The 25,973-nt window shown below is 42.1% G+C and overlaps 1 protein-coding gene across 1 annotated transcript in view; it reads right to left on the minus strand.

Annotated features, from left to right (window-relative positions):
* Window positions 1-280: 280 nt before the first annotated feature.
* Ppp2r2d (protein phosphatase 2 regulatory subunit Bdelta) overlaps window positions 281-25,973 on the minus strand; it is a 48,034-nt gene continuing 22,341 nt past the window's right edge. Inside the window, exons 2-8 of the mRNA XM_010620552.1 lie at window positions 22,097-22,194; window positions 16,625-16,790; window positions 16,230-16,342; window positions 13,078-13,255; window positions 11,391-11,555; window positions 9,424-9,685; window positions 281-1,569 (exon numbers count right to left, since the gene is read on the minus strand). Coding sequence (XP_010618854.1) covers window positions 1,290-1,569; window positions 9,424-9,685; window positions 11,391-11,555; window positions 13,078-13,255; window positions 16,230-16,342; window positions 16,625-16,790; window positions 22,097-22,194 — 1,262 coding nt within the window. The 3' untranslated portion in view covers window positions 281-1,289. The remainder of the gene's footprint in view (window positions 1,570-9,423; window positions 9,686-11,390; window positions 11,556-13,077; window positions 13,256-16,229; window positions 16,343-16,624; window positions 16,791-22,096; window positions 22,195-25,973) is intronic.

The raw sequence follows: 25,973 nt of genomic DNA on the forward strand, positions 1-25,973 counted from the left end.
ACATCCCCCTGGAGGACATTGATCAAGCATGTGCGTTAAATCCCATGGAAGCAAGCTCCAATCACTGAGTGCTGGTATACCTTTTTGTGTTGGGAAGCCTTGATTTTTGATATCAGAGATCTTTTGAAATAAACCACGGTACTGGAGGCATCACATAATTAAAATTGTTTAATTCCGCTGGCTTGAAATGCAATATGAAATTTAGCATGCACATAATTTTAGCAATATTTAAAAAGTACATTTCCCTCCCAAAGTACTTTTAAATGTTTAATTCCTGGCTTGAAATGCAATATGAAATTTAGCATGCACATAATTTTAGCAATATTTAAAAAGTACATTTCCCTCCCAAAGTACTTTTAAAAAGATTTAAAAAGAAAGCATGTAAGTTTTCAATTGTAGTGAATTTGAGATCTACTTTAAGCCAGGTGTTAATTTTATAGCAGCAATTTCATTACTTTTGTAATTTTCTTCTCAGAGGTGGACTCAGTTATGGCTTTCCCCAGCCAGACCTTACCTGGTATAAGAGATGGACTGTTTCTAAGAAACAAAACAAAGTTATGGCAGTTTGGAGATAGTTATATTTAGAATTTGAAGTACTTATACACATTCCACACTTCTGCCAAAGGACAAAAGTCTCTCAAATTATTCCGAAGAATTTTGCATAATTTCATTATATGCAATTGAGACAAATAAAAAGACGATACTTATGTTTAGATTTAAGAACACTTTACAGTGTTTTTTATTGAGTGGTTACACCAGAAGGTGTGATGGTTGATGGAATTAATGAGTAAACCTGCCTGGCTCTCCTTGGGCAGCAGCCACATACCAAGGGTAGGTACGCCCACTTGGCTCAGAAAGGCCAGCAAGGAACATGGACAGTGGCCATACCATGTCCAGATGAAGGCGCTAGGATGTCAGAGAAAGATAAAGCTGGAAACAGAAATACATTTGACAATACCCTTTCTCTTGGAGTTAGTTTTTTGGTCTATAAACTGGAAAGGAAGGCTCAGACTTAAATAAATACATTTATTTTGAGTAATGGCCTTTATTGAGCAATGTCCACCAATTCTGCTTCAAGTGGGTTTCCCCCACTTGCAGCAGCAAGCATTTCTCCCTGGACTAAGGGCAGAGCAATGCCAGGATTCCAGCCAAGGTCGCTTCTTTCCTCTGTTATGAAGGGAAGTAAGAAGTGCACTCTGTTCTTAATGGAGAGGACAATGCCTTTTCTTTGACAGAAAAACAACCAGCTTAACTATGTGAGACAAGACTTGGTCCTCCAGTTAGCTTCTTTAGTTGATTTTGTCCTGGAATATATACAAATTATTGGTGGCAGCTACGGCAATAATGTTCTCCAAGGGGTGCCAGGCTGTGTGAAGGATCTTCTTATTGAAGTCCAGACTGTCCACACTAATCTCATCTTTCTTTCTTTTACCACCTGTACATACTTTCCGGGGTTTTAAGCTGGCTCGGGGTTTGCTGTTCTCTCTTGAAGCTTCCAGTGTAACATCCCTCCGACTGTTTCTATCAAACATTCTGAAGAAGTTGTTGTAGGACCCCGTCATAATAGCACTGTTCAAAACAAGAAAGGAACATGACTGTGAGTGCCTGGCACTACAGGCAGGAAGCAGCCAGCCCCCTCCTTCCACGGTGTGGCTGGTACACATACACAGTATGGACATTTTCATGGGCCCCTCCCTCTACAGCACTTAAGTAATTTTCAGAGGCAAAAGTGAAATAACAATAAAAAATTACAATAATGATTTCCTACTCAACTTTATGTACAGTCATGTACACATTTGTCACATTTGTCTATTTCTTTACTTATACCGTAGTTGACCAAACAATGCCTTATTAAAGTTTCTTTCACATGAAGTAATAGATATATACTCTAGTACCCCAAATAAAAGTCAAATAGTTGAAGAAATTTAGAACTCCATTTCTCAATAAGTTTGATATAATACTGTCCATGTTTTTTATTTCTTCAGGATCAATTCTAATGTCTCTGCAGTTGAAAATTCCATTAAAACATACATGCTCATGACCATTTTATTACACTGGTATGTAACCCCTCCACCTCCTGTGGTTCTGGAGATTGAACCTTGGGCCTGTGGACTGAGCTGTATCCCCACATCTGCCTTACACTGGTAAAAATTTTTGCAATCCCACTTTTCCTACAAAAATGAGAAAAAGGGCTCAATAATCCAATTTGGTCGTTTCCCTGGCAGATCTCTAAACTTGCCCCCCCCATAGCCATACCTCCCTGTATTTTCACAGCATGATGAGGGGCCTTTACAGTATCTAGGTGCCAAGATCTTCAAGACACTACATCAAGGTCACTGTCTGATATACATGGTAAATAAAAGGCTTTTCCTGGCTGTTTGTAAATACTTTCATGTCTGCTTAATCTCAACTAAAACTACACCCACACACAGACTCTTGAAAAGGAAACCGCAAGCTCCTTGGTTATTTCAAATGTATCATTAAAAACAAGAGGAGGTAGTAGTAGAGGGGCTGGAAAGGTGAACTATGCTTAAGGGCACTCCAGGAACAACACTAGGAACTTAGTTTGAAAAAGAGTGTGCTCAACGGTATGCACTCTAGGGTAGAATGTAAGGAGTCTCCTAAATTCATTCCCATGCAGAACACAATGCTTACCAAAGAAAAATAAAAATGCTCATCTGAAGCTTACATTTATGTTATTAAAACTCAAAACAGTGGGCTGGGGATTTAGCTCAGTGGTTCTACCACCTGCCTTGCAAGCACAAGGATCAAGGATCCGAGTTCAATCCCCGGTACCCAAACAAACCAATAAAACTCAACAGCAACTGCAACATTTAGAACACAGACTGACAAGATACTTTTCACAAAGTATTACAACACATTTCTGTGATGTGTAACAAGAAAAAGCAGAGCAACTTATATATAATTTTATGGCTACTTTAAAATTTTTCACAGACAATGCCTGCACTGGAGGCGGGCATTGCCTTAGCTTACCTGGCAACCCCTGCAAGAGGACCTAACCTTGTATCAATCCTGTCCCCTCAAAGAAGGGAAGAGAGCCAAACAGCAAGCACACTCATGAGCAAGTAGCTATGCCTTCCTGTTAGATAACCTACGGTTATAGACCGAGGCAGAGCGACAAATACAGCACAGAAGAACTTGCTCCATTCCACCTTTCCCCTCAATAGGAAACATCCAGCCAAGAAGGTAAGGGAGTATTTGCAAGATTAAGCAAATAATACTGGGAAATCTTTCAGATGTTCTTGCAAATGTGACTGGAACATTTTATAGAATTTCACATACATCAACGGGAGTGAACAGTATAACAAATATCCATGTCCCCATATGCCATAGCTGAGTTCAATCTCACTGTGTGCCCTTTAGAAGGCTTATCCTCCAACCTGTTAACAAGAGGGAAGCCACTCAAGTGGGTCTTTTAATCCTGTATACTTTTTGGGGTGGGGAGTAGTACTGCGGATTAAACCCAGGGCCCTTGCACTCAACATCACCCAGCTTTTTTAAAATTTTGAGACAAGATCTTGCTAAGTTGCCTGGGCTGGGCTCAAACCTTGGTCTTCCTACTCCAGCCTTTCAGACTGCTCCGATTACAGACATGTGACATTATGCCTAGATAGGAGGTTTACATCTTAATGTATTTTTTTTTCTAGCCTGGGTTTTTAGGGCCTTTTTGCAGAAGCCCTTTAGTCTCCAGATCTAAAGATGCTCCCGTAAAATTTAAGTCTTTAAAAACCCAGAGCTTATTCACTGTACAGTATATAGTTTTGTCCCCCCCAGCACAGCTAACCAGTTGGGACAGGTCAATGAAGATCTGTATGGTCAGGAGGCATTAACTCTGCTCACATCTTTGCTGGCTGTTAGGCTCATCTGTTGGCTAAGTCACCGACCTTTCTGGAATCCCTCTCATGCTGGAAGCATATGCTGCAGTGAAGTGAGTTCCTTCAGTTCTGTGTTTTCTGTCTGAAAACTCCTTTATCTTCTATGCTTTTCTTTTCCTTTTTTTTTGTTGGTACTGAGGATTGAACTCAGGACCTTGAGCTTGTGAGGTAGGCAGTAGCACCACTGAGCTAAATCCCTGGCCGATGGGATTTATGCTCTTCTTAAATGATCATTTACTTCTATGCACACTTCTACGGTAGTTTTCCCTCAGGACAATGAAGATAATCCAAAACTTACAATATACAGTTATCACACCAACTTCTGACTCTGCTATGGTTGGAGTGTGGCTGATCCCAGAAAAGGTCACACTGAGGCTTAACTCCCAATGCAGAAGGATGGAAGTGGTGGGGATCTTAACAGGCGTTTGGTGTCATTATAGTTTGCGTCCAGATGTCCCCCCAAAGCCTCATGTGTTCACAGGCTATTCTGGAGGTGACTGAATCTAGAGTATGTGATTGATTCATGGTGGGGCTAGGCCCAAGGGCGCTAGTAAGGGCATGAGTGCTACTCGCCCTAAGTACTCTGAGGCAGGCGGCAGAACCACTGAGCTAAATAAATCCCTGGCCCTCGCCCTAAGTACTCTGAATCAGATAAAAGGGGCAGTAAGATGTTGCTAAGGTCCCTGTTACCTTTGCTACCTGGTTTGCACCATGCTGTTTCTCCTCTGCGATGCCTGCTTGCCATCCCTGTCTTAGAGCCAGCCAACTATGGACTGAAACCTCTATGACCTGTGAGCTAAATAAACCCTTTCCCTTTTAACTCCGGGTTTCAGGTATTTTGTCTCAGCAATAAGAGAAAAGCAACTAACGGCAATTTGGCACTGGGGTTGTTGCTATGACATTATCTGGCCATGTGATTCAAGAGCCTTTGGACTGGCTTGTGAGAAGGGGAAGAGTTAGGAAAGGTTGAGATGCTGGCCGAAGAAGTAAAAGTGGAACGCCTTAGGCTGCTTTGTATGGGAGATTCTCATCAGAGCTCAGAAGACCAGGAAGCCAGAAAAGACCTGGTTCAAAAGGTTTCTGTGGGCAAAAAGGACTGCAATGGTTGCTGGACTCCAGACAATGTGTGTTACGGCTTGGCAGAAAGTTTGTCAGCATTTTGTTCATGTCTAAAGACTCTGCCTGAGACTGAGATTAAGGGTGGTGGACTAATTAACTTCCCAAAAGAAATTTCAAGGCAGTCTAATGTTGAGGCTGTGGCACAGCTGGTGTTGGGGTTTTTTGGCCAGATTTATGTTGAGAATCAAGAGCAAAGAGCCCAGGAGAATGATTTAAAATGCTTTGAGTTTGGCAAGAAAGGAAGATCCAATAAAGTTGTGGACTGCGAAGTTAGAGCAGAAGCGATCTTGACTGTTGAGAAGGGACTGAATAGAAAAGATGGCCTGATGGCATCATAAGCAGCAGCAGGAATCCACCCATTACAGCCTCAAAATTACAAAAGTGAAAGACTGCTTTGAGAAGACAGCCCAGAGCACCATGTTCCAATATGGTGGTGGCTTGGAGAATTTATTCCTTGGAATTGGATTCAGTGTGCTCAGTGATCCAGGCACTTAATCTGTGCAGCCAAGACAGAAGGAAGCCTGGCTACTGTTTCAGGTGGCGGCAGACCTTGGTATTACCTGAATGGTGCTGGTTTTAGATGCATGCAGAATGTAAGAGTTGTGGGACCAGGAAGGCTTCCACCCAGATTTCAAAAGGCCCGGAAGGCCAGGCAGTGCGCCCCTGAGAGGACAAGATGTGAAGCTGTGTGAAGCCAAAGATACAGTGGAGACCCCAGAAGTTTGGAGAAGCCAGGTGTGTGGTTCATCTGAGGAACACTGCAAGGAGGGAGCAAAGCTGATCCAAGAAAGCAGACATGAAGAGTTATAAACACCTGCAGTGCTGCAGGGGTAGAGCCACCCAAGCCCTTCGGAGTTCACAACTTGCCAGACTGCCAGAGTTGCTAGAAGTGGAACTGTGGGATTTAATATTTGTCCTACTGGATTTTGAACTTGCTTTGGTCCCATTCCTTTGTATTCTTTTGTTTTAACTTTGGGAATGGAAATGTCTATCTTGGGCCACTGAATGTTGAAGGTGTTTAAATTTTCTTTTCATTTGTGTAGAGACTTGGAGCTAAGAGTTTGGCTTAAATCTCAGACTTTGGACTTGGACTTTTCAGCAGTGATGAAACTACTAGGACTTTGGCAATGCTTAGAGATGGACTAAATGCCTTTTGTGTAAAAGAATGTACATCAGTCTTTGGGGAGCCAGGGGCAGAATGTTACAGTTTTGGGTCTAGATATCCCCACAAAGCCTCATGAGGTCATAGGCTGTTTTAGAGGTGGCTGAATCTAGAGTGTGTGATTGATTCATGGCGGGACTAGGCCTGATGGTACTAGTGCTACCCACCGTAGGTAGTCTGAGTGAGAGTGAAAGGGGCAAGGCGATGCTATTAACATCCTTTTGTTGCTTTTGCCACCTTGTGGGTACCTTGAACTATCTCTCCTCTGAAACCCTTTGCTTCTCTTGTTGCTTTTGCTGCTTTCGTCCATGAAACTGTTCTCTCTCTGTTACCCTGTCTTGGAACCAGCTAATTATGGACTGAAACCTCTACAAACTGTAAGCCAAATAACCCTTTTCCCCTTTAACTTTGGATGTTGGGTACTTTGTCTCAGCAATGAAAGCAAAGTAACTAACTCAGGTGTCAGGAGGGATCTGCCTTCATGAGTAGATTCATGTTTTTCTCAAGAGACTGGGTTAGGTCACTTGCAACTGGATTAGGTCTCAAGGGACTAGATTAGTTACTGCGAGAGGATGTGGTTATTAAAGTGAGTTCAGCTGGATCTCTTTCCCCACACATGCTCCTACCAAGTTATGCAAATCAGCTATGAAGGCTTTATCAGAGGCTCAACAGATGGGAGCTTTTATCCTGCCAACCTATGAGCCAAACTGAAAGGTTCTCTTTTAAAATCACCCAGCCATGGGTATTTTGTTATAATCACACAAATGGACAAAGATAGGCTTCCACTGTGGTTGTGGAGAAGTCTACTCTCAGCCTCATTGTCGACTCTGCATGATTCCTCAGGCTGCTTTTCATCAAGGTGTGAATGTAGATGCCTTTATATTCATTTTGGTATTTCTGTATTTCCTGAATCTGGTATTCAGTCTTTCATGGAAGAAAATTCCTAGCTATTATCACTAAATATTATTTCTCCACAATTCTGTACTTTTGGATAAGTACCTCATCTTACCTTACCTTCACACTTTCTAACCTTTCATGCTGTCTCTCTGGACTTTATTGTGAATAACTTATCTTCCTTTCAGTTCAACAATTCAAGATCTCAGCTAAGCTAGATTTGCTGCTAAACCCATACATGGATTTTTTTTGTTGTTATATTTTTTATTTCTAGAAGTTCTGTTTGATTCATTTCCAAATCTCCTATGTCACTTTTAATAATCTGGATTCCTTGTTCAGATTTTTGTTTTCCTCTTTTAGTCTGATGACTATTTCAAGCTTCCTTATTTTATAACATGTAATGATAATTTCAAAAGTTGAATACCTAGAATTTGTTGCCTCTATTGCACATGGTGGCTTTCTCCTACCTGTGTTTGTAATTTTTTGCTGTGTGACATTTTGATGGTTCTACTCCGTAGGAATCCTAGGAGACCTGAAGATGCTGGCTAGCGCAATCTATTACAGGTACAAGAGTATGTTCTCACTCGGTTTGCCACAGTTCCTTAGTGCTCCCTACCTTGAGGTGGGAGGTCAAAATGCAGGCTTGTTTATTACCTACCATAAAAGCAGAGGATTTTTCAAGAGCTGCTATGCAACCCCACTGCCTACACAGCTTCTGCCTTGTGGGAACCTATGCTAGCACAAAGCTCATGCTGCTTGCTTTAACCTGAGAAATACAGTCCTTGGCCTCTCTGTGAAACACTCCAGGATAGCAAGTGAGTCTATAAAACATTGTGATAGGTCTGTTCCCACATGCTAATCACATTGTCCACATGGAGGTACCAACTCTTCAGTGTGAAGGTGAAGAAAAGAAATGAAGGAGTTGAACTCAGAATGGAAAATGACTCAAAAGCCCTGGGCTGGCCTCAGGAGTACTAGCTACAGCCTCAAGTTTCCACAGCTGAATGGTGGCCCCAGACCCACGTAAGTAACCTATCAAGATTGTACTAAACTTTTGTTGTTTTCAGATAAGAGTCTTGCTCTGTAATTCAGGCCTGAACGCATTATGTACCTCAGGCTGGCCTTGAACTTGTGGTGATCCTCCTGCCCCAGTCACCTGAGTGTTGGAATTTCAAGTGTGTACCACCACACCTGGCTGGCATTAAACATTTATGTATGTATGTATGTATGTATTATGTACTGGGGATCAATGGCATTAAACTCGAGTGTAAGGTTTTTCCATAGTGAGTGACTAGCTAATATAATCTTTGGGAACACATCTCAGGAGATTTCTAGCCACCCAAATCCAAGGTCTTAGTAAACTATGCCTACTTAGATGGGTGCTTTCCTCATAAAACCTTGTGTGGGTCCAAGCCCCATCACTGAGCTGTGGAGACTGAGGTACAGCTTCCTGATATTCATGTGTCCCTGAGGCCTCTGTAGGGCTCTGAAGTCATTTGGGGGGGGGGAATGGGGGTGGTTGAGGCAGGGTCTCCCTTTGTAGTTCAGGCTGGTCCTAAACTCACTATGTAGCCCAGGCTGGCCTCGAACTCACAGCAATCTTCCTGCCTCAGCCTCCTGAGTGCTGCGATTACTAGTGTGTGCCACCATGCTCGGCACAGTAAGCATTTCTATGTGCTTATTATGCTGAAGTGCTTTGAATGCCTAGCCACTTGTGACCAATAAGTGAACTCCTGTTCACTTATATTCTCAATAAATATTCTACATAAAGTAAGATAATCTCCTTCCATTGTCTGAAATGGGTGGTTTGCTTTTGTTTTGGTATATTAAAGACCTAACTCTCAGCAGCAATGGAAATAACACTTAAAGAATATACAAAAAATAAATTATGGAGGTCCTGTAACTCCCACACTACACAGTAAAGCAGCACTTCAGAACAGAACAATGGGCAGTGAGCTCTGATGGTGTTCTTCTCCACATTTCTGCAAATGTGAAGGCTAACTGTGGCCATGCCAACGAAGCAAGGGACTTTCCTACCCCTTCCTTTTTCAGTTGGGTGTAATAAAACAGCTGCAATCAATTATATAATATGCATATTATGCTATGCTTCTGTCTAAACGTACACGAACTATGAAATGAGAAATTTGTCCTTTTTCTCTAACTGCTATCATCAGCAAACAAACAGAAGGCCTAGAAAACACAATCCTATTAGTATTCCTCTTCTGCTCCTCTGGACAGTGGCAACCCTGGGCCCCCAGTGGCAACTAGGTATGAGTACCAGTCTTGAAGCCTTACTGGAGACCTTGAGGAATCAGCAGTCATTCACAGTGACTTGACATGATGCAGACTCACCTGTCTGAACCATTCCAGCAGCACTCAAACTTGTCAAAGATGCAGTCATTCTCGTACAGGGAACATAGCTTGCTTCGCAGGTATTCATGCACCTGATGGGTCTCCACAGGCCTGCTCTCCATGTTAAGGTCCCACACCTTCACTGACAGGTAGTCTCTTGTCATCATGTATCGACCACTATGGCTGAATTTGACATCAGAGATGGATGAAATTATTTCTGAGAAAAAGGACCTACTGCTGGGATCTTCAGGCTCTTCAAAAACTGAAAGACAAAACAAAATACTTCCAGCTTCTGTTTCAAATGAGAGGACAGATCTTTTAAGTTCAAGTAGTTTGGGACCTTCACTGAGACCCTGGAGAACTTAGCTTTGACACTACTAAATCTCCTGACCTTTTGGCCTTCTCTAAATTTTGATTTTTTTCCCCCAATACTGTAGGTAAGAGCTGTGGATACTCGGTGAACACCTGAAGCACAGACATCCAAATTTCATGCAGATTTGGAATCAAAATCAGATGGGCAAGGTCTTTAGAGCATCCTGATATATACCAGTTTCAGGACCATGGCATGAGACTGAAACCATTACTGCATGGATGCCTGTGTCCTCATGGCATCAGGCCAGATCATACAATGTCCTGCTCCATCCATGTCCATCACAGGAAGATGATACCCGATAAAGAGCAGGTCTCAGAAGGGGCCAGGCTGTAGGTCTGCTGGACTGATCTCTAATCTCTTAACCTGGCAATATGGAAGTTCACTATTAACATTCAAGTGGATCCACTGGCCAAAGCCAGTCAGCCAACAAGGCTCTTTTGCATATTGCACAGTCATGTTCTACTGTGACTTAAATGAACCTATACTGCTTGTTGGCTCTACACTGGAAGTTAACCTGAAACCCGCTAGTGTAACATTTAGCATTTATTCAACTAAATTACTTTGCTGTCAAAAACTACTCTTAAAATCTAAAATTGTTTTCTTAATAATGTTATCTTGAAGACAAAAGGCAAATGTTTATATTTCTTCTTCATTGCAGTAATTCTGAAAGTTACATGGAATTCTTAAAAAGACTTCAGCCTCAAGAAAGAGAAGGCAGAAGGTTGCTGAGAACTACCTAGCAAGTGTATTTCATTAAGGGATTGTTGGTGCTGGCATACTTACAGTTACCCCTATCAGTACTGGGAAAGGTCAGCAAAGTTTCCAGGATGCATATTGCATAACACAACATAGGATAGTATTTTCCAGACTGAGCCTATTCTATTCTTTTTTTTTTTTTTAAGGTCTCCTACCTCAGTCTCTGGAGTAGCTGGGACTAAATGCTTATGTCACCCTGACTGACAAACTTTTTTTTTTGGTACTGGGGATCAAACTCAGGTCCCAGCGCTTGCAAGGCAGGCAGTGGAACCACTGAGCTAAATCCCCGGTCCACAAACCTGTTCTTTATGACTATAAACAAAACCTACTTTCATCAACTAGAAGGAACTTCAAGGCTCAGTGAAATAAAATGTAGAATTTCTCCCCATGGAGCTGGCTTTGAATCTAGCAAAGCTCAGTATGAACACAGGTCACACCGAGAGCTGAGGATGGTCACAGGTGAAATGCACAGTGGCAGTAGCAACCCAGGTCCCAGTACACAGATAGAGATCACAAATGGTTTCATATGGCCTCAGATTGGAAAGTGTTCAGACGAGGCACTGAGATCCAAGGCAGAAATAAACTACTGGCACCAAAAGCCCTTGCCTCACAACAGTCAGTTTAGAATGATCACCTGCAGGAACAAGACCTTAAGTTCCACTCCCCATGAGCAATGAATGACTAACAGCAGAGCTGCCCTCAGGCTTTTCAAAGGCAGGGCACCCTATATTTGCCTGGATGTGAGAAGGGCAAGAGAAACCTCCATTAGTGCATATGGGTTACTGTCTAGGAAACAGAAGGGTTTAAATGATACTGTTAAGTGGCATCAGGTACTTACACTTAGAATGTCTGTCACACAGGGCAGAGGAACGCATGTCACATAGCCGGATGGTCCCTTTGCTGCTGCTGTAGACAAACACATTGCACTGGTGTGGGTGGAATTCGGCAGCGGTGATGACTTCCGTCAGCTCTTCCATGTTAGCAGGCTTGATATCCACGATGTCTGGAGCACAGCGTTAAGGCACAGCGCTTGGATGATGAGGTTAGCTATACCCCACCCACCAAATGAGTAAGACATGGAGGAAACATGCAGTGAGTTTAAGAGACCAGCATGAAAGGGGCTGATCACACAATTGGCAGGCTTTGGATGGATGCAGCAATCGGATTACAGGATGTACCTGAGAGAGGGTAGATCCAGACATGAACCTTGCTTTCATTATGCTGCTGTGACTGTCCTATGAAGTCTCTAATCACAAGACAGTGCACACTGAATGACATATGAAAGAAAGGTAACTGAGTGCTACCTATGCAAATACCCCTATACAAAAATAATTACAAACACAAGAATGTTGCCAAATTCCAAGACACTGTTTTTCTAACAATAGGTAAGAGCTTGTTCTGAGTCATGAGAACAATGCCAACAAAAACTGTCAAACACAGAGATCAGTCAATCAAAATAACAAGAAAGGAAAGAATTCAGCTCTGGGCTAATTTGCATAGGGAGATATACCTTCCAACTGAGAAAACTAACAAACTAAATCCACAGCACAAATCACTAGATACCAGAGCAAGGGATAGTGACCCAGAGAGCTTTATAGCTGCCCAGAGTCAGGCTGTTCAGTGTGTAGGCTGTAGCAGGAGAGGGGACACGGACAGAGACTGATGACTCTCAAGGAGACAGGTGGAACTGGGCACCGTAGCACATCCCTGTAGTCTCAGTACTTGGGAGGCTGAGGCATAAAGATCACTGCGAATAAGTTTGAGGTCAGCCTGAACTGTATAGCATGACCCTGCCTCCAAAAAAGAAAAATGAAACAAACAAACAAAAAAAGACAACTGGGGTCTGGGAGAGATGTGGCTATAAGAGCTCACAGGATGGAATAATGGAAAAGCTCCCAGGAGCCATAATCCTGGTGACCACTCAGGAGGACCTGGATGAGGGTTGAGGACCATGGACACTGAGGCAGCCCCTCAGGGCTGGGAGAGGCCCACTGTGAGTGGGTGGCTCGATCTCTTACCAGAGTTCCAGACGGCGAAGCTGGGGAGGGTCTGTACAGTTTATTGCAGGGCAAGAGGTGTAAGCAAGGACTGGCATTCCAGGAGCCCAAGGCAAGACAAGTGGCTGAGCCACAACAGGACAGAGTTCTCATGTGTAACCAAACACTATTATAATACAAGCCACATTTTCTATTCTATTGCCTATTTGCAAATTTAGAAGAAAAAACATGCAATGCTGATTTTTCAAATATCACTGTCTCTGAATCACATGAGCCATAAGCTTCAGGTCAATCCCCTTATAGAGAACTTTCCCCCAAGGCAGAAAAGGAGTCTATTTTTAGGAACACTAAATCACATAGAACTTACATTATAGGTTACTAAGCAGCAAACTGTATTTATTTTACTTTTTTAAAAACTGTACTTAAAAGATTAGACTCTGAGATATAAGACTGACTACATGTGTATATGAGATATAATTGAACAATAATCTTAAAAAAATGCAAAGACAACCACCTGGTGAAGGATACTAAAGCTTCTGTCTGTGATTTCTAAATGCCATAGGTTTATTCTCAGGTCATCTGCAGAAAGATATGTTTCATGATCACTATTTACTGAAATGGAATTTATATGATATGTGTGAGCATTTGCAAAAATTCGCCGTGGACTTGCTTCTACCATGAGGTCCATGGGCTTCAATATAGGAACCTAAAAATGGAAGGAAATAGGCATTCAAAACAAAGGTCACAACACACAGAGCAGATAATAAAAAGGGACAAATGCAAATCTGTACAGGCAACACTCCCAGATAACCACTTGTCAAGCTGTGATAACAGGCACAAAATGAAATAGCTATCTATTTAAAGTTTTTTCTCCTTGTCTCCAAAACTGGGGATGACACATTCTTGTTGAAGAAAGGAAGATAAAATGACCCTAACTGCCTCCAGAGAACCAAGGCTTCACTTTCCTTTGTTTTCTGATGGCCACAACCCAGACACTGGACAGCAACATCTTGGAAGGTGCAGTGGAGACCCTCCCTTTGTCCTTTCTCCTTGCAGCTGGATGCACTAACCTCCTCTTTCACAGCATCTGGTTTTCTGTGCCAACAACATGGGCCTCAGTGATGAGGCTGTATGCATGTGAAAGGAAGGAGGGTAGAGTTTCAGGGAGCTAAGGATGCTCCACTGCCTATCAGCAGCTGGCTATATAGGCATGTCCAGTCTGAACATTCACAGTCACTCACATGGTAGATGCATATCTAGGTACGTATATTATACTTCATCAAATGCTAAAAACAAAACAAAACAAAACAAAACACCATCTCAAAAATGGCACCCCACTCCTTCCACCTCTGTGATGAGTGTAATAAGGGAGGCTTCTGGGTAACACACCGCTGTACTGAAAGGGGAGAGGAAGTGAATGAACAGAGAACATGTGTGCAAACACAAAGGCAAGAGTATGGTCATGAGGAACAGTGTACCACACGGGAAAGAGGAAAAGGGCTGTACCTTACTAATGTCTGGCTGCAAGGGAAGCAGAAGCTTCAAAATAAAAACAAAAAAAGATAGTATTCACTGTTATTTTGTAATTAGGCACCACAAGGGAGTCTTGAAGGCTGGTAAGAAATATCTCCACTGAGTCCTCTTTGACTAAATTCCGTAAAAACGACCTTGAAAAAATACAGAGAGATACAGCTCTCCTTGTAACTTAGCCAGTGCAGACCATACCCTTAGAGGCCCTAGAACTCAAAGGGTCAGTTCTACCACTACAGGACTAAAACACATGCCTGCCTGTGAGATGAATGAATTTCTCCTTAAAATACACATACCCCAGCCATGACTAACACGTCTTTAATTAATCAAAGCACATGACAACTGTAATATTCCTAGTAGAGCCTTTCTTTTAAGTAAACCCTTCTCTGGCACTGAAATAACTTCAGAGAAAAATATTTAAAAAACAGCAACATTTCTGACTCTTGCCCAGATAAGGTCAGATGGAATTGAATTACCTATCCCATAACCCTGTCCCTTTACACAGTGTAGCCAGTACAGAAACTATGCTTCTCAAATGCCTGGATTAAAACCAACACTGGGCCCAATAAGACCTATAGTTTTCCCAAAATAAGCATTTCAACCCACAGAGCTGTGCAGGGGTCTGATGGGGAGGCTTGGGCTGCTGAGAGAGGGCTGGCTATTCATGCACATGTGGGTTGAGATCCTGCTGGCAGCGCGCGAGAGAAACAGCACTGGAATGGTCCCAGTGCAGCCCCCACCATCAAGATACTTTCCATTTCATGAGGCTGACAGTTTAGTATTAAACACTGCACTTCTCAGTCTTAGAGAAGTCATAAGAAACCTGGTGATAACCTCAAAGAGGTCTGAGAAAAACTGTCCCCCTTGGTTTATAAGCCACTGTCTACAGTTAGTAGAGACAGAAATGGCTCTCAATGGCCTCCCAATATGGCTCAAAAAATGGCATCAAAATAGATCATGCCCACTATGCAGGCAGGCCTGACACACTGCTATTGGCAAGTGTCAGGGAAAGGGCTGTGTATAGCACCCTTTCTGGCAGCACCCTTACCCACTGTTCTGAAATGTCCTAGATAAGCAATCTTTCCCTAATGAACACTAGTGTGACAGTGCTCAAACCTCATTGAAAAATCAGACACCCAAACATTTCAAGGTATCTCCTGCACCCTCTGGGACTAGGCAGCTTTCTCCAGAGCGCCTCTAAGCAGGCGCTGGTCTTTCTGTTGGGCTTTGTCCCTGGCAGAACTTCCTGTGACTCACCAGACTTAACTGGGTAGGAGTCAAGTTTTTTTAAATGCTTTACCATATTTTCATCTAAGAAACCACTGATATGTGCACTGATTATAGATTCAGATTTTAAGTTTTACTCAACAGATGCAGAAATGCAAAAAAACTTATTAGAAATGAAATATGGTCACCTCGTATTGCACCCAGGGGTTCCAAAAGGGAGAGAATTTCATAATTAAAAGTAACAGGGCCAGGGATTTGGCTCAGTGGTTCTGCCACCTGCCTCTCAAGTGCAAGGTCCTGAGTTCGATCCCCAGTACAAAAAAATAAATACATAAAAAAGTAACAATATTCATAGAGAGGTGAAGAATTCTGGAACATCAGCATGTGCCCTAGCTACCTGAAACTCCCTTAGCACTGTCATTCATATTATCTTGTAATCTGCAAATGCTCTGAATTCCAGGTGCTGCTCTAAAAGAGGTCTGTTGTCAGGCTGGGGATTTAGCTCAGTGGCAATGTGCCTGCCTTGCAAATGCAAGGTCCTGAGTTTGATCTCCAGTACTGGGGAAAGGGGGCAAGGAAGGAAGGGAGGGAGGGAGGGAGGAAGACTGAGATATCAGGAACCCGTGGCTCTCCTGGAGGCCTTTTGCCTACTGAGTCCCTGGGGGTCTCAATGAATGGCAATGCCCTGCTAGTGAGCTTTTCCCTTACACCCTTAGCTGTATTTCCTGAGAATAATGTGACTTTTTGCTTTGGTTAAGACTTGAAGACTCTCACTTTAAAACACACAACACAAAATGATTACTATTATGATGAATGGGCTCCTGATATTTCACTTAACAGCATTCTTCAAATAACTGATATAACACTGTTCTTGATTAATATTTGGAAAGGGCCGGAAAGTTTAAAGAAGATGCAGTGTATACCCGCAGTGCTGTAATTCTAAATGGATCTCGAAGTCGTCCATCTTCATCTTTCAAGTTATAACCTTCCGCTCTTTTATCCCGTTCACTTATTTTCCATAATTTAATAGTTTTATCTGAAATTAAAAACCTCAATCTTTATATTAAAAGAAAACATTACATGCATCACTATTATTTGAGTATGCAAACACATGCAGAACAGAGAATGTAATATTGGGGATTATGGGGGTATATTTTGAATTTTCAATCTATCACTTGTCACTTTAGCTGGTAATTTACCCCCTACGTAAAGTTTAAAGGAAAATCAACTTTTAGAATGACTTAAATGAAATTCACTCATATAGAAAATTTAAAATATGATACTAAGTCAAACAGCCACTTAAAGGAAAACTTCTTACCATTTGTAGAGAGTAGAAAATGAGCAGCATTCTGTTGTGGCAACCATCTAATTTTATTAATTTTTTCTTCAATTTCAAGACTTTTCAAATAGTCAAACTCTGGTTCATGACTTTGAAAGGTACTGTAAACATTATATTCTCCCCTAGAATGAGGACGAGTTTTATTCTGCAAGGAAATATAACAGATATTTCAAAGAATAAAGTATAGTAAAAGAAAATTTTAGTACTACCATTTTATTTATGTATTTATTTATTTATGTTTTTTGGAGACAGGGTCTCACTATGTAGCTGAGACTGACCTGGATCTCACTATGTAGACCAGGCTGGTCTCGAACTCACAGCAATCCTCCTGCCTCAGCCTCGTGAGTGCTGGGATTACAGGTGTGAGCCACCACACCTGGCCCAGTACTACCACTTTAAATATCAAATGATCACGAACTTTTTTTTTTTTTTTCTGTTACAAGGAATTGAACTTGGGTCCTTGCACTTGCCAGGCAGGGGGCAGCAACACTGAGCTAAATCCCTGGCTCGATCATGTACATTTTTTTAGAAGTTAAAAAAAAATATCAAATGGGTGAAACTCAGAATTAATGTATTCAGAAAAAATAAAGAGTATTTCCTAACAACTTGGGCTGGGGATGTAGCTCAGTGGAATAGCACCTGCCTGGCAAGTGCGAGGTCCTGAGTTCAATCCCCGGTACCAAAAAAGAAAAACAAAACAAAACAAAAAACCTCCCCCAAAACAACAACAACAACACACATGTCTAGGTATCTATTCTAGGCAGGGTCTACCATTTGTGGACTGCTGTATATAAGCAGTTTTGTGGGAACATGACCCAATTTGATTTTGACATGCTGCATCTGACAGCTTCTGCCCTCCCCAGCAGCTGCACAACTGTGAAGGAGTCTCAGGGCCAGAAGAGGCACCAAGGCTTGCAACCTAGGCCTGGGGACAGACTACCTCCTGAGATAGCTAAAGAGGAGGTAGACGAAGTTATAGGGTCATACCAGCCTCTGTGATGGTTATGCAGACAGTGCACACCTAAGCAGAAAGGACAGATGGTCAGTGGCACAGCTACACATACAAACCACGCAGCAAGTAAGTTCATGGACCAGCAACAATAGGTCCTACAAATTCATGTGGAAGAAGAAGCTGCACAAAGATATCCATAGTAAGGTGCTGCTTATAGAAATTTAACACACAAATAATTCAAAATTTAACAGTAAAATAGAAAAACATGCTTGGAAAAAATATAGCATCTTTCAAGTAAGGGGAATTCTGGGAGTATAGTGGTACAATCAAGTGAGATGAGGAAGAAAGTAGAATGAAGTAGAGGCCACAGTGGGCATATCATCTGTGTCCTGAGTATTTTCTTTCTTTTTATATTTTGTTTAATTCTTGCTATGTAACCAATATCTAAAATCTTACACTTTCAATGCTTTAGTATGTATGCCAAGGAAACGGAACAATCTTTTCAAGATGAGTGCTTTACATTTTTGAATTAAGACAGAATATTATGAGAAGATACTATAAAACAATATGTCGGAGCCGGGTGTGGTGGCGCACGCCTGTAATCCCAGCACTCGGGAGGCTGAGGCAGGAGGATCACTGTGAGTTCGAGACCAGCCTGGGCTACACAGTGAATCCCAGGTCAGGCTCAACTACATGGTGAGACCCTGTCTCAAAAACCAAACAAACAAACAGACAAACAAACAAACAATATGTGAACCTCTGATTCTAAGCACTGCATGTTTCTTGAATTCAGCACTCACCAGAAGGAAATGAAAATCCTTTCACTGTGTGGTTTTCTTGGGTATGCTACCTCAGAGGTTTAATGCTATTAAGCTGCTTATCCCGCCGCCCCCCGAGCATGCCCCACTACTCCTCTCTACAAAGAAGCACAATCCACAAACACAGTTCTAATTTGGAAAGGAGAAAAACAAAATTGGACTATTACAGAAGAAAGATTTGTGGAATTTCGTCCCATGCGTGACATTCATTTGCTGAGGAAACTGGTGGGATACAAACAAATCAGTGCTACCTGCTGCTGCCCTGGCCACTTTACTCAGGAATCAGAGAAATGCAGACCCCCACCATAACCACTCTCAAAACTCCCACCCAAATTCCTCAAGCCCAAGTTCCCTCACCAGTTGCCAACTAGGAAGGGCTCATCAGTCCCTAGTGTGCACGAAGAGACTCTCCCACTCTGAGGAAAGGAATTCTGAGGGAACTGAGGGAAGCCTTACAGGGACTAGAGTGGATGGATGCTACAGCTGCTAGGACAGGACAACAGGAAAGGGAGCTGATGGAAGGCTCGTTTTGTTTCTGTGCATGTTGATATCTGCTTTAACTGGATGACCTGACTCTGCCATGGTGAAGCTGCACACTTGGGAGAGACTGGGCAGACCAGAGTTCTGTAGTAGGGTCATGCCCATAAACTCCATATCCTTTCATTTTACACATAAAGTTCACTGTGAGATTTAACACAGATAATGGCTCTACTAATAAGGAAAGAAGCAGCTCAAGTTGGGTGTAGTGACACACATCTGAAATCCCAGCACTGTGGGAAGCTGAGGCAGAAAGACTGCAAGCTTGAGCCCAGTCTGGGCAACTTAGCATCTCAGTGAGACACACTGTCTGAAAATAAAAAGGGCTGAGGATGTAGCTTATTGCAGAGGCCCTAGGTTTAATTCCTATTAAAAAAAAAAAAAAAAGCCAGAACTTCCCAACAGGTCCCTATCAACCTAACTCCCTATTTTACCAGTTTGCCCCTTCCCCTTCCACACCACTGGGGCACTATATTTCAGCAATCCTCCAGGCTTCCACAATTCTAACAGGCATATTTGACATCTCTGATTCTGGGGGCTATGGTGCTTAACTGCACAGTGGGCCTTCTAGGTGTGCTCTAACACCAAGAGTGGTTTTGGGCCAGGGATTTTAGCTCAGTGGTTCCGTTGCCTGCCTTGCAAGCACAAGGTCCTTAAGTTCAATCCCTGGTACAAATCAGCAATCCTCCAGGCTTCCACAATTCTAACAGGCATATTTGACATCTCTGATTCTGGGGGCTATGGTGCTTAACTGCACAGTGGGCCTTCTAGGTGTGCTCTAACACCAAGAGTGGTTTTGGGCCAGGGATTTTAGCTCAGTGGTTCCGTTGCCTGCCTTGCAAGCACAAGGTCCTTAAGTTCAATCCCTGGTACAAAAAAATATAAACACCTTAGGGTCCTGCTCCTGTACAAGTCTATCGTTTCACACCCTGATTTAACATCCCATAACTAAATACTAAAACAAAGCAATATCCAATACATTTGGAATAAGACACTTGACTTTTTAATCATAGTTTCTTTTATATTTGAATCTAATACTTTTTTGGGGGGCATTGAGACAGGGTCTCACTATGTAGTTCAGGATGGTTTGAACTTACTATATAGCTCCAGATGGCCTCAAACTTCCAGCAAATCTTTTTTAATTTTTTGTACCGGGGATCAAACTCAGGTCCTTGTGCTTATGAGGCAGGCACCGGAATCCTGAGCTAAATCCCTGGCCCAACAGCAAATCTTTTTAAAGAACTAAAGTAAAGTTTTCAATTTAACAACTTGTTCAATAATCACACTGATAGAAACTAAGGTACATGGTTTTTAAATAGTACTGTGTAATAATCTACCTTTGAGATAAGGGTATGAAATTATAAATTCATGAAATTTCCTATACAGATTTAGAAAGACTAGATAGTAAATATACATATTATTTACAAAAGCATTTCTCATCAGCCCAAGTCACACAAAACAGGACTTCTAAAAAGTTTTCATGAACAAGAGAATGTGATCAATGTGTATGACAACTATGTACTAATAAAAAATATAGTTAAAAAACAGAATGTGATCAATATATGAGACAAGTGTACTAATAAAAACATAAAGTTTAAAAAAAACCCAAAACAAAAAACAAAACATAAAATCCATGACACAATAAAAATGCCAGTTGCAATTGGCTCTTTTTGGTTGGTTTTCTGAGATACGGTCTTGTTTGGTGTGTAGCTCAGGCTGGCCTTGAACTTGTGGCAATCCTCCTGCCTTAGCCTCCCAAGTTCTGGGATTACAAGTGTGTTACCAACCTGTCCAGGAATACTATATTTTGGTGAGACTTATCTAGCTTTACCCACCTTTCCCATTAAACCAAACAATCCTTTGACCCACGGTGGTCCAGGGGTTGTCCTACACACTTGTGAAAGCCCCCCTTGCCAGCTGCAGGGAACAGTACTGAACCACTTATGTCCTACGCACATATGATCCACATGGAAAAGCAAAGGGTCTCTGACCAAATTTTTGCAATAACGCAGAGACTAGAATTTGGAATTGATAAGAAGGGGAGGGGCTCGGCTTCTACTCTGTTAGACAAAAAGCAAGACCAGTGTTTTGCAGAGGCCCTGAGCTTGGTGCACCATGGTTCTCTCACCTTCTTTCTTACAAAACAACTACGTGTGTTTTGGGGATGTTAGGAATTGGCCTCACACGTTAGGCCAAGTATTCTACCACAGATACTCCCTCAGACCCTGCACCGTTTCTTAAACTTAAGGAGTTATTCATGCCAGGCAACTGATCTACACTGAGCTACATTCCCCAGGTCTTAAAACCTTTTTTTAAAATTTTTATTTATTTGTTTGTTTGTTTATTTTTTGAGACAGGGTCTCACTATGTAGTTGAGACTGACCTGGAACTCACTATACAGCCCAGGCTGGTCTCGAACTCACAGCGATCCTCTTGCCTCAGTCTCCCAGGTGCTGGAATTACAGGTATGCACCACACCTGGATTAAAAACTTTTTAAAAAGACAAGGTCTAAGTTGCCCAGGCTGCTCAACTCACAATCTTCCTGCTTCAGCCTCCCAGGTAACTGGAACTACAGATAAAGGCCACTGTACCAGACGCAGATAACAATCTTGTTCCTTAATCATCACTAAGAGCTCTGGTGAACCTTACCAGAAATGGAGGTGTGGGGTCAGGGGCAAGAGTTTCTCTTAGGAGTGAATTCACCTGTGAACTCCTTTCCATAAGGACAGGAAAACATTCAGGAGTGTGAAGAAGTGAGCACTCGTCTCTACAGAGAGGATCTATGCCCCACCCATTTCTCTGCAGCAAGTGATTTCCAAACAGCCTCTTCAGCTAATCACTAGAGGAAAGCACACACATTCCAAATACCACCACTGCCATTCTTCCTTGAGTCCTCGCCAACCCTTGGGTGTGGCAAAGATTCTGCCCTACTTTAGATGAAGGTACCAGGAACTCAAGGAAGCCTGGCAGTGACACACAGATCTTCTTATCCTTGAGGTAAGGTCTGAAAGCAGATTCTACAAGGTCAATGCAATAGGATGAATGCGGCAAAAGACACAGGAAATAGTTTTGCTTCCTTTCTTGTAAGTGACATGCAAACAGTTTAATTATTTCATTTGATTCGTGGACTGTAAATTACTGACCTCTTGTTCTCGTTGAAAAATAACAACTCTGCCACCCTTGTCTCCTGTTGCAAGAAGATCTCCAGAGTAATTAAATTCAACAGTTGAAATGATGTCAGCTGTCAATAAAATACAGAAGCAATTACAGACTGTGTTTGTGGGAGGAGTCATAAGGAATATAAAAAAACCAAAAGATGAACACACACAAAATGTTCTCTCTGAATAAAGTGAAATTTCCATGGCAAATTTATAGTTACCAAGTAATTGTCTCTTGGCTCTAGGATGAAAAGCAAATCAGCACATTTGAGTCTTGAGTTTGACTCTACTGATCAAATGCCTGGTCTCCTAGCAAACTAGCATTTATCTACACTGAGCTGTCTAGTAAATCTTTAATATTCTACATAGTAACTTTTGTTTGCATCTATACAAAATAGTATAGAGAGTAAACATCCCATATCTGTGTCTGGATAAAATTAATGTCCCTTTGATAATAACATTACAAAGTGAGACAGTAAGATACTTGTGACTTCTGGCCCAGAACACAAAGATCTGGAACATGGCTCATCAGAAATAAAGACTATGGGGGTCAAAGAACAAAACAATCACTGGAAAAGTGCTTTGGTTCTCTGAGGCAAATTCTCTGGTTTAGAGAGATCTGGAATTTGTGACTTTTTCCCTCCCCCTAATTCTGAAGACTAAACCTAGGGCCTTCACACTGAGCTACATCATTAGCCTTTTCTTTCTCTTTTTAAAATTCTGAGACAGGGACTCACTAAGTTGCCCAGGTTGGGTTCAAATTTGAAATTCTCTTAACCTCTCAGGCTGTTAATACAGGTGTGTACCATCAACACTTGGGTAACACAGACTATTACATCAAGAAACATATCCCAGGTCTGTACCTTGAAAAAAGATCTTATATTTTCAAGAAAAGACTCTGTGATGGACTCTGGAGGAACCTGGTCTGCAGCTCAGCTGTGTCATACTGCCTGAATAAGTAGGTTGGGCACTAGTTCCAGGCACAGAGGGCTGGCTGGGTGAATCCTGTGATCACAATTAGATACTACACCTCAGTCTGAAGTGCTGCAGTTTCAAGAATGGCTGGATCAACTAAGAAACTCATCCCTGCTGCCAGGCACCAATGCACAGGCATGCAGAATGGCTACTCTACTCAGCATCACTAATGGAAGTTTTCGAAGACAAAACTACACAACTAATGTAAACAGTGTATCTAAGAAAGACCTAAAGGTTGAGAATATTTGAAACCCCCCTCACAAAAATGGCAAGAAAATGCAATTTTTAAGTCTACAGAAACCTTTTAACCAAATTACTTGTAAACGCAGTTTCCTGCTAACATCTGCAGAGTGATCTTGATATCTGGCACTGCTCACTGATTCCACAACCAATTCCACCGTTGAGATTGCTTTCTTAAAAATAAAAGCAAAAACAAAATAAAACAAAAAACAAAATTTCTGGGAAAGGATTAAGCTGCTTTTATTAGAAGCTCCTCTCTCAATCTGTTTTTGTAGTGCTGGATAGTGAACCCAGGACTTTGAGCATGCTAGGCAAACCCTCTATTACTAAACTATACATTCATTCCATCATTTTTTCTTTTTCATGAGACAGGTTCTTGCTATGTTGTTCAGCCTGGCCTTGAACTCATTATTCAGCCCAGGCAGGTCTCAATCTCTTGGTAACTCTCCCTCCTTAGCCTCCTGAGTGCTGGGGCTACAGATATGTGCCACCACATCTGGCTCCATCACTATTAAATTACCCAAAATAACCTAATGTGCTCAAATGAAATGAACATTTTCTGTACTGGAGTAAAAGAGACTAAACCTATGTCAGAGGATATACAATATTATATAATTAACGGTATTGTAGCTATCAATGATTTTCAAATTTAATTAAAATGGACTGAGATTTTTTTGTTTTTGCTTTTGGACTGGCGATTGAACCCAGGACCTTTGTAGTGAGCTAAATCCCCAGCCCCTTTGTTTGACAGACTGATTGATTTTTGAGACAGTATTGCTACGTTCCTAGCCTGGGTTTGAATCTACTTGCCTTGGCCTCCCGTAATGCTATTACAGATGTGCAGCCCTCAGGTCCAGCTTGGACTGAATCTTTTAAAAAAGAAACACCCAAAATTGCCAGTGTTGAGAAATAACCTTCATTAAGTCACATAAATATGTATGGGCTTAGAATTAAAAATACTCTTTGTAAAGCTTAAATAAGCTCTGAACCCAAAATACAAAAGCAATTAAATTTTAAATTATCAACATCAATTTATTTGATAGATACTGTCTTACAAAATAAGACTGATGCTAAAAGCATAAATACAGTACTGACACAGGGAACTGGGTATTTCAAAATCACCATGTACTTACAGGAGATTCGATCCTGTCTTTATTTTTCTTTTCTTTCTTTCTTTCTTTTTTTTTTTTTTGGTTTTTTGAGACAGGGTCTCACTATGTAGTGGAGACTGACCTGGAACTCACTACATAGCCCAGGCTGGTCTCAAACTCACAGTGATCCTCCTGTCTCAGCCTCTCGAGTGCTGGGATTACAGGAGTGCACCACCACGCCCGGCCTGCCTCTATTTTTCCTACTAGAGTGCCTGTACACAGCACAGCTTGACAACCCCTTGCTGTCCCCTGGTGGTACTGGGTCTCTACTCACCCAGAACAGCGCCACAAACTGTTCTGATGCATTCCTAACCTTCTGATAAATGTTTAGATCACATCAAACCTAGCCGTCACCAGCAGCCTGGAGAGTCCACTTCAGACTTCCCTGTTGAATGTGGTGGACTGCACATATGTTCATGTTCTTTCCATAACAAGGGATAAGGAGGACGGTGTGTGAGCTGTGCTGAAGAACCTGTGTACGGTATCTCTGACAAATGCTGTGGAGGACTGCACGGAAGTGGGTGCAGACTCTTATAGCCTAAGTGCATGCATGCGCAAAGCTTCATGGTGCCAGTTCAATACTACTGAGCTACCAATTTAGTTTCCCACACTGGGGTTTTAGGAGATACTTTTAAGTTCATAGCACTGTGGCAGACCACAGGTCTAAGACCCAGTGCGGAAGTACACAGGGGATCTACAAGGTCAGAATTGGGTGGCAATTACCTTGGAGGGATTAAGGCACTGAGGACTACATTGCCCTGCCCGCAATAAGAGTACTACAGATAATTTTGCTTTAGGGTGACCACCGTGCATGTTTGGAGTTCATGCCCATTTGTGCATCTATCACACTTCTGTAAGGAGCTGCATCTTCTCTACCGTCACTTTGATACCAGTCATCCATCTCCACCTGAATTCATCCACACTGCTCTGCTCTCCATGATCTGATTCTGGCTCCTACCCTCCAAGCCCCTCTACTGCAGCTTCCCTTTCCTCCAACACTCCCCCTGTCTTTTTACTATGAAAACTGGCCACTCCTGCCATCTGCTCCCTTCAACCCTGCTCACCTGTGAGATTTCCTCCTTGTTCCCTTGTACACTTTCAGACTATCCTGAATTCATTTTAATGAGTATTCTTTGTGCACCACTCAGCAAGCTCAACTTCAGCCAACCCTAAAACTCTGGTAACCACTACCAAACTGACTGTCTCCCTTTGCTGTAAGTGTGTAACAGGAGGACTGAGGGTAGGGGCATTACTTCACACTCTGCAGCCCATATCAGAATATATGTACACTGGAAGGACTCAAACAGTAACACAACAATTCTAAAAACTTCACTGAAAGGAAATTTGAGATCACAACTCCCTCACAAAAATTCTGTAATAGGAACTTATCCAGAATAAGGACCTGCTTTCCTGGAACACAGAGTTTACTGAAAGTGTTAGGTATGTCAGGGAACTTCCACGTACACTCATGACTACAATCATAGAGTACTCCAGGT

Source organism: Fukomys damarensis, unplaced genomic scaffold, assembly GCF_012274545.1.
Source record: "Fukomys damarensis isolate Sample0158 unplaced genomic scaffold, DMR_v1.0_HiC HiC_scaffold_8, whole genome shotgun sequence".
Lineage (NCBI taxonomy): Eukaryota > Metazoa > Chordata > Mammalia > Rodentia > Bathyergidae > Fukomys > Fukomys damarensis.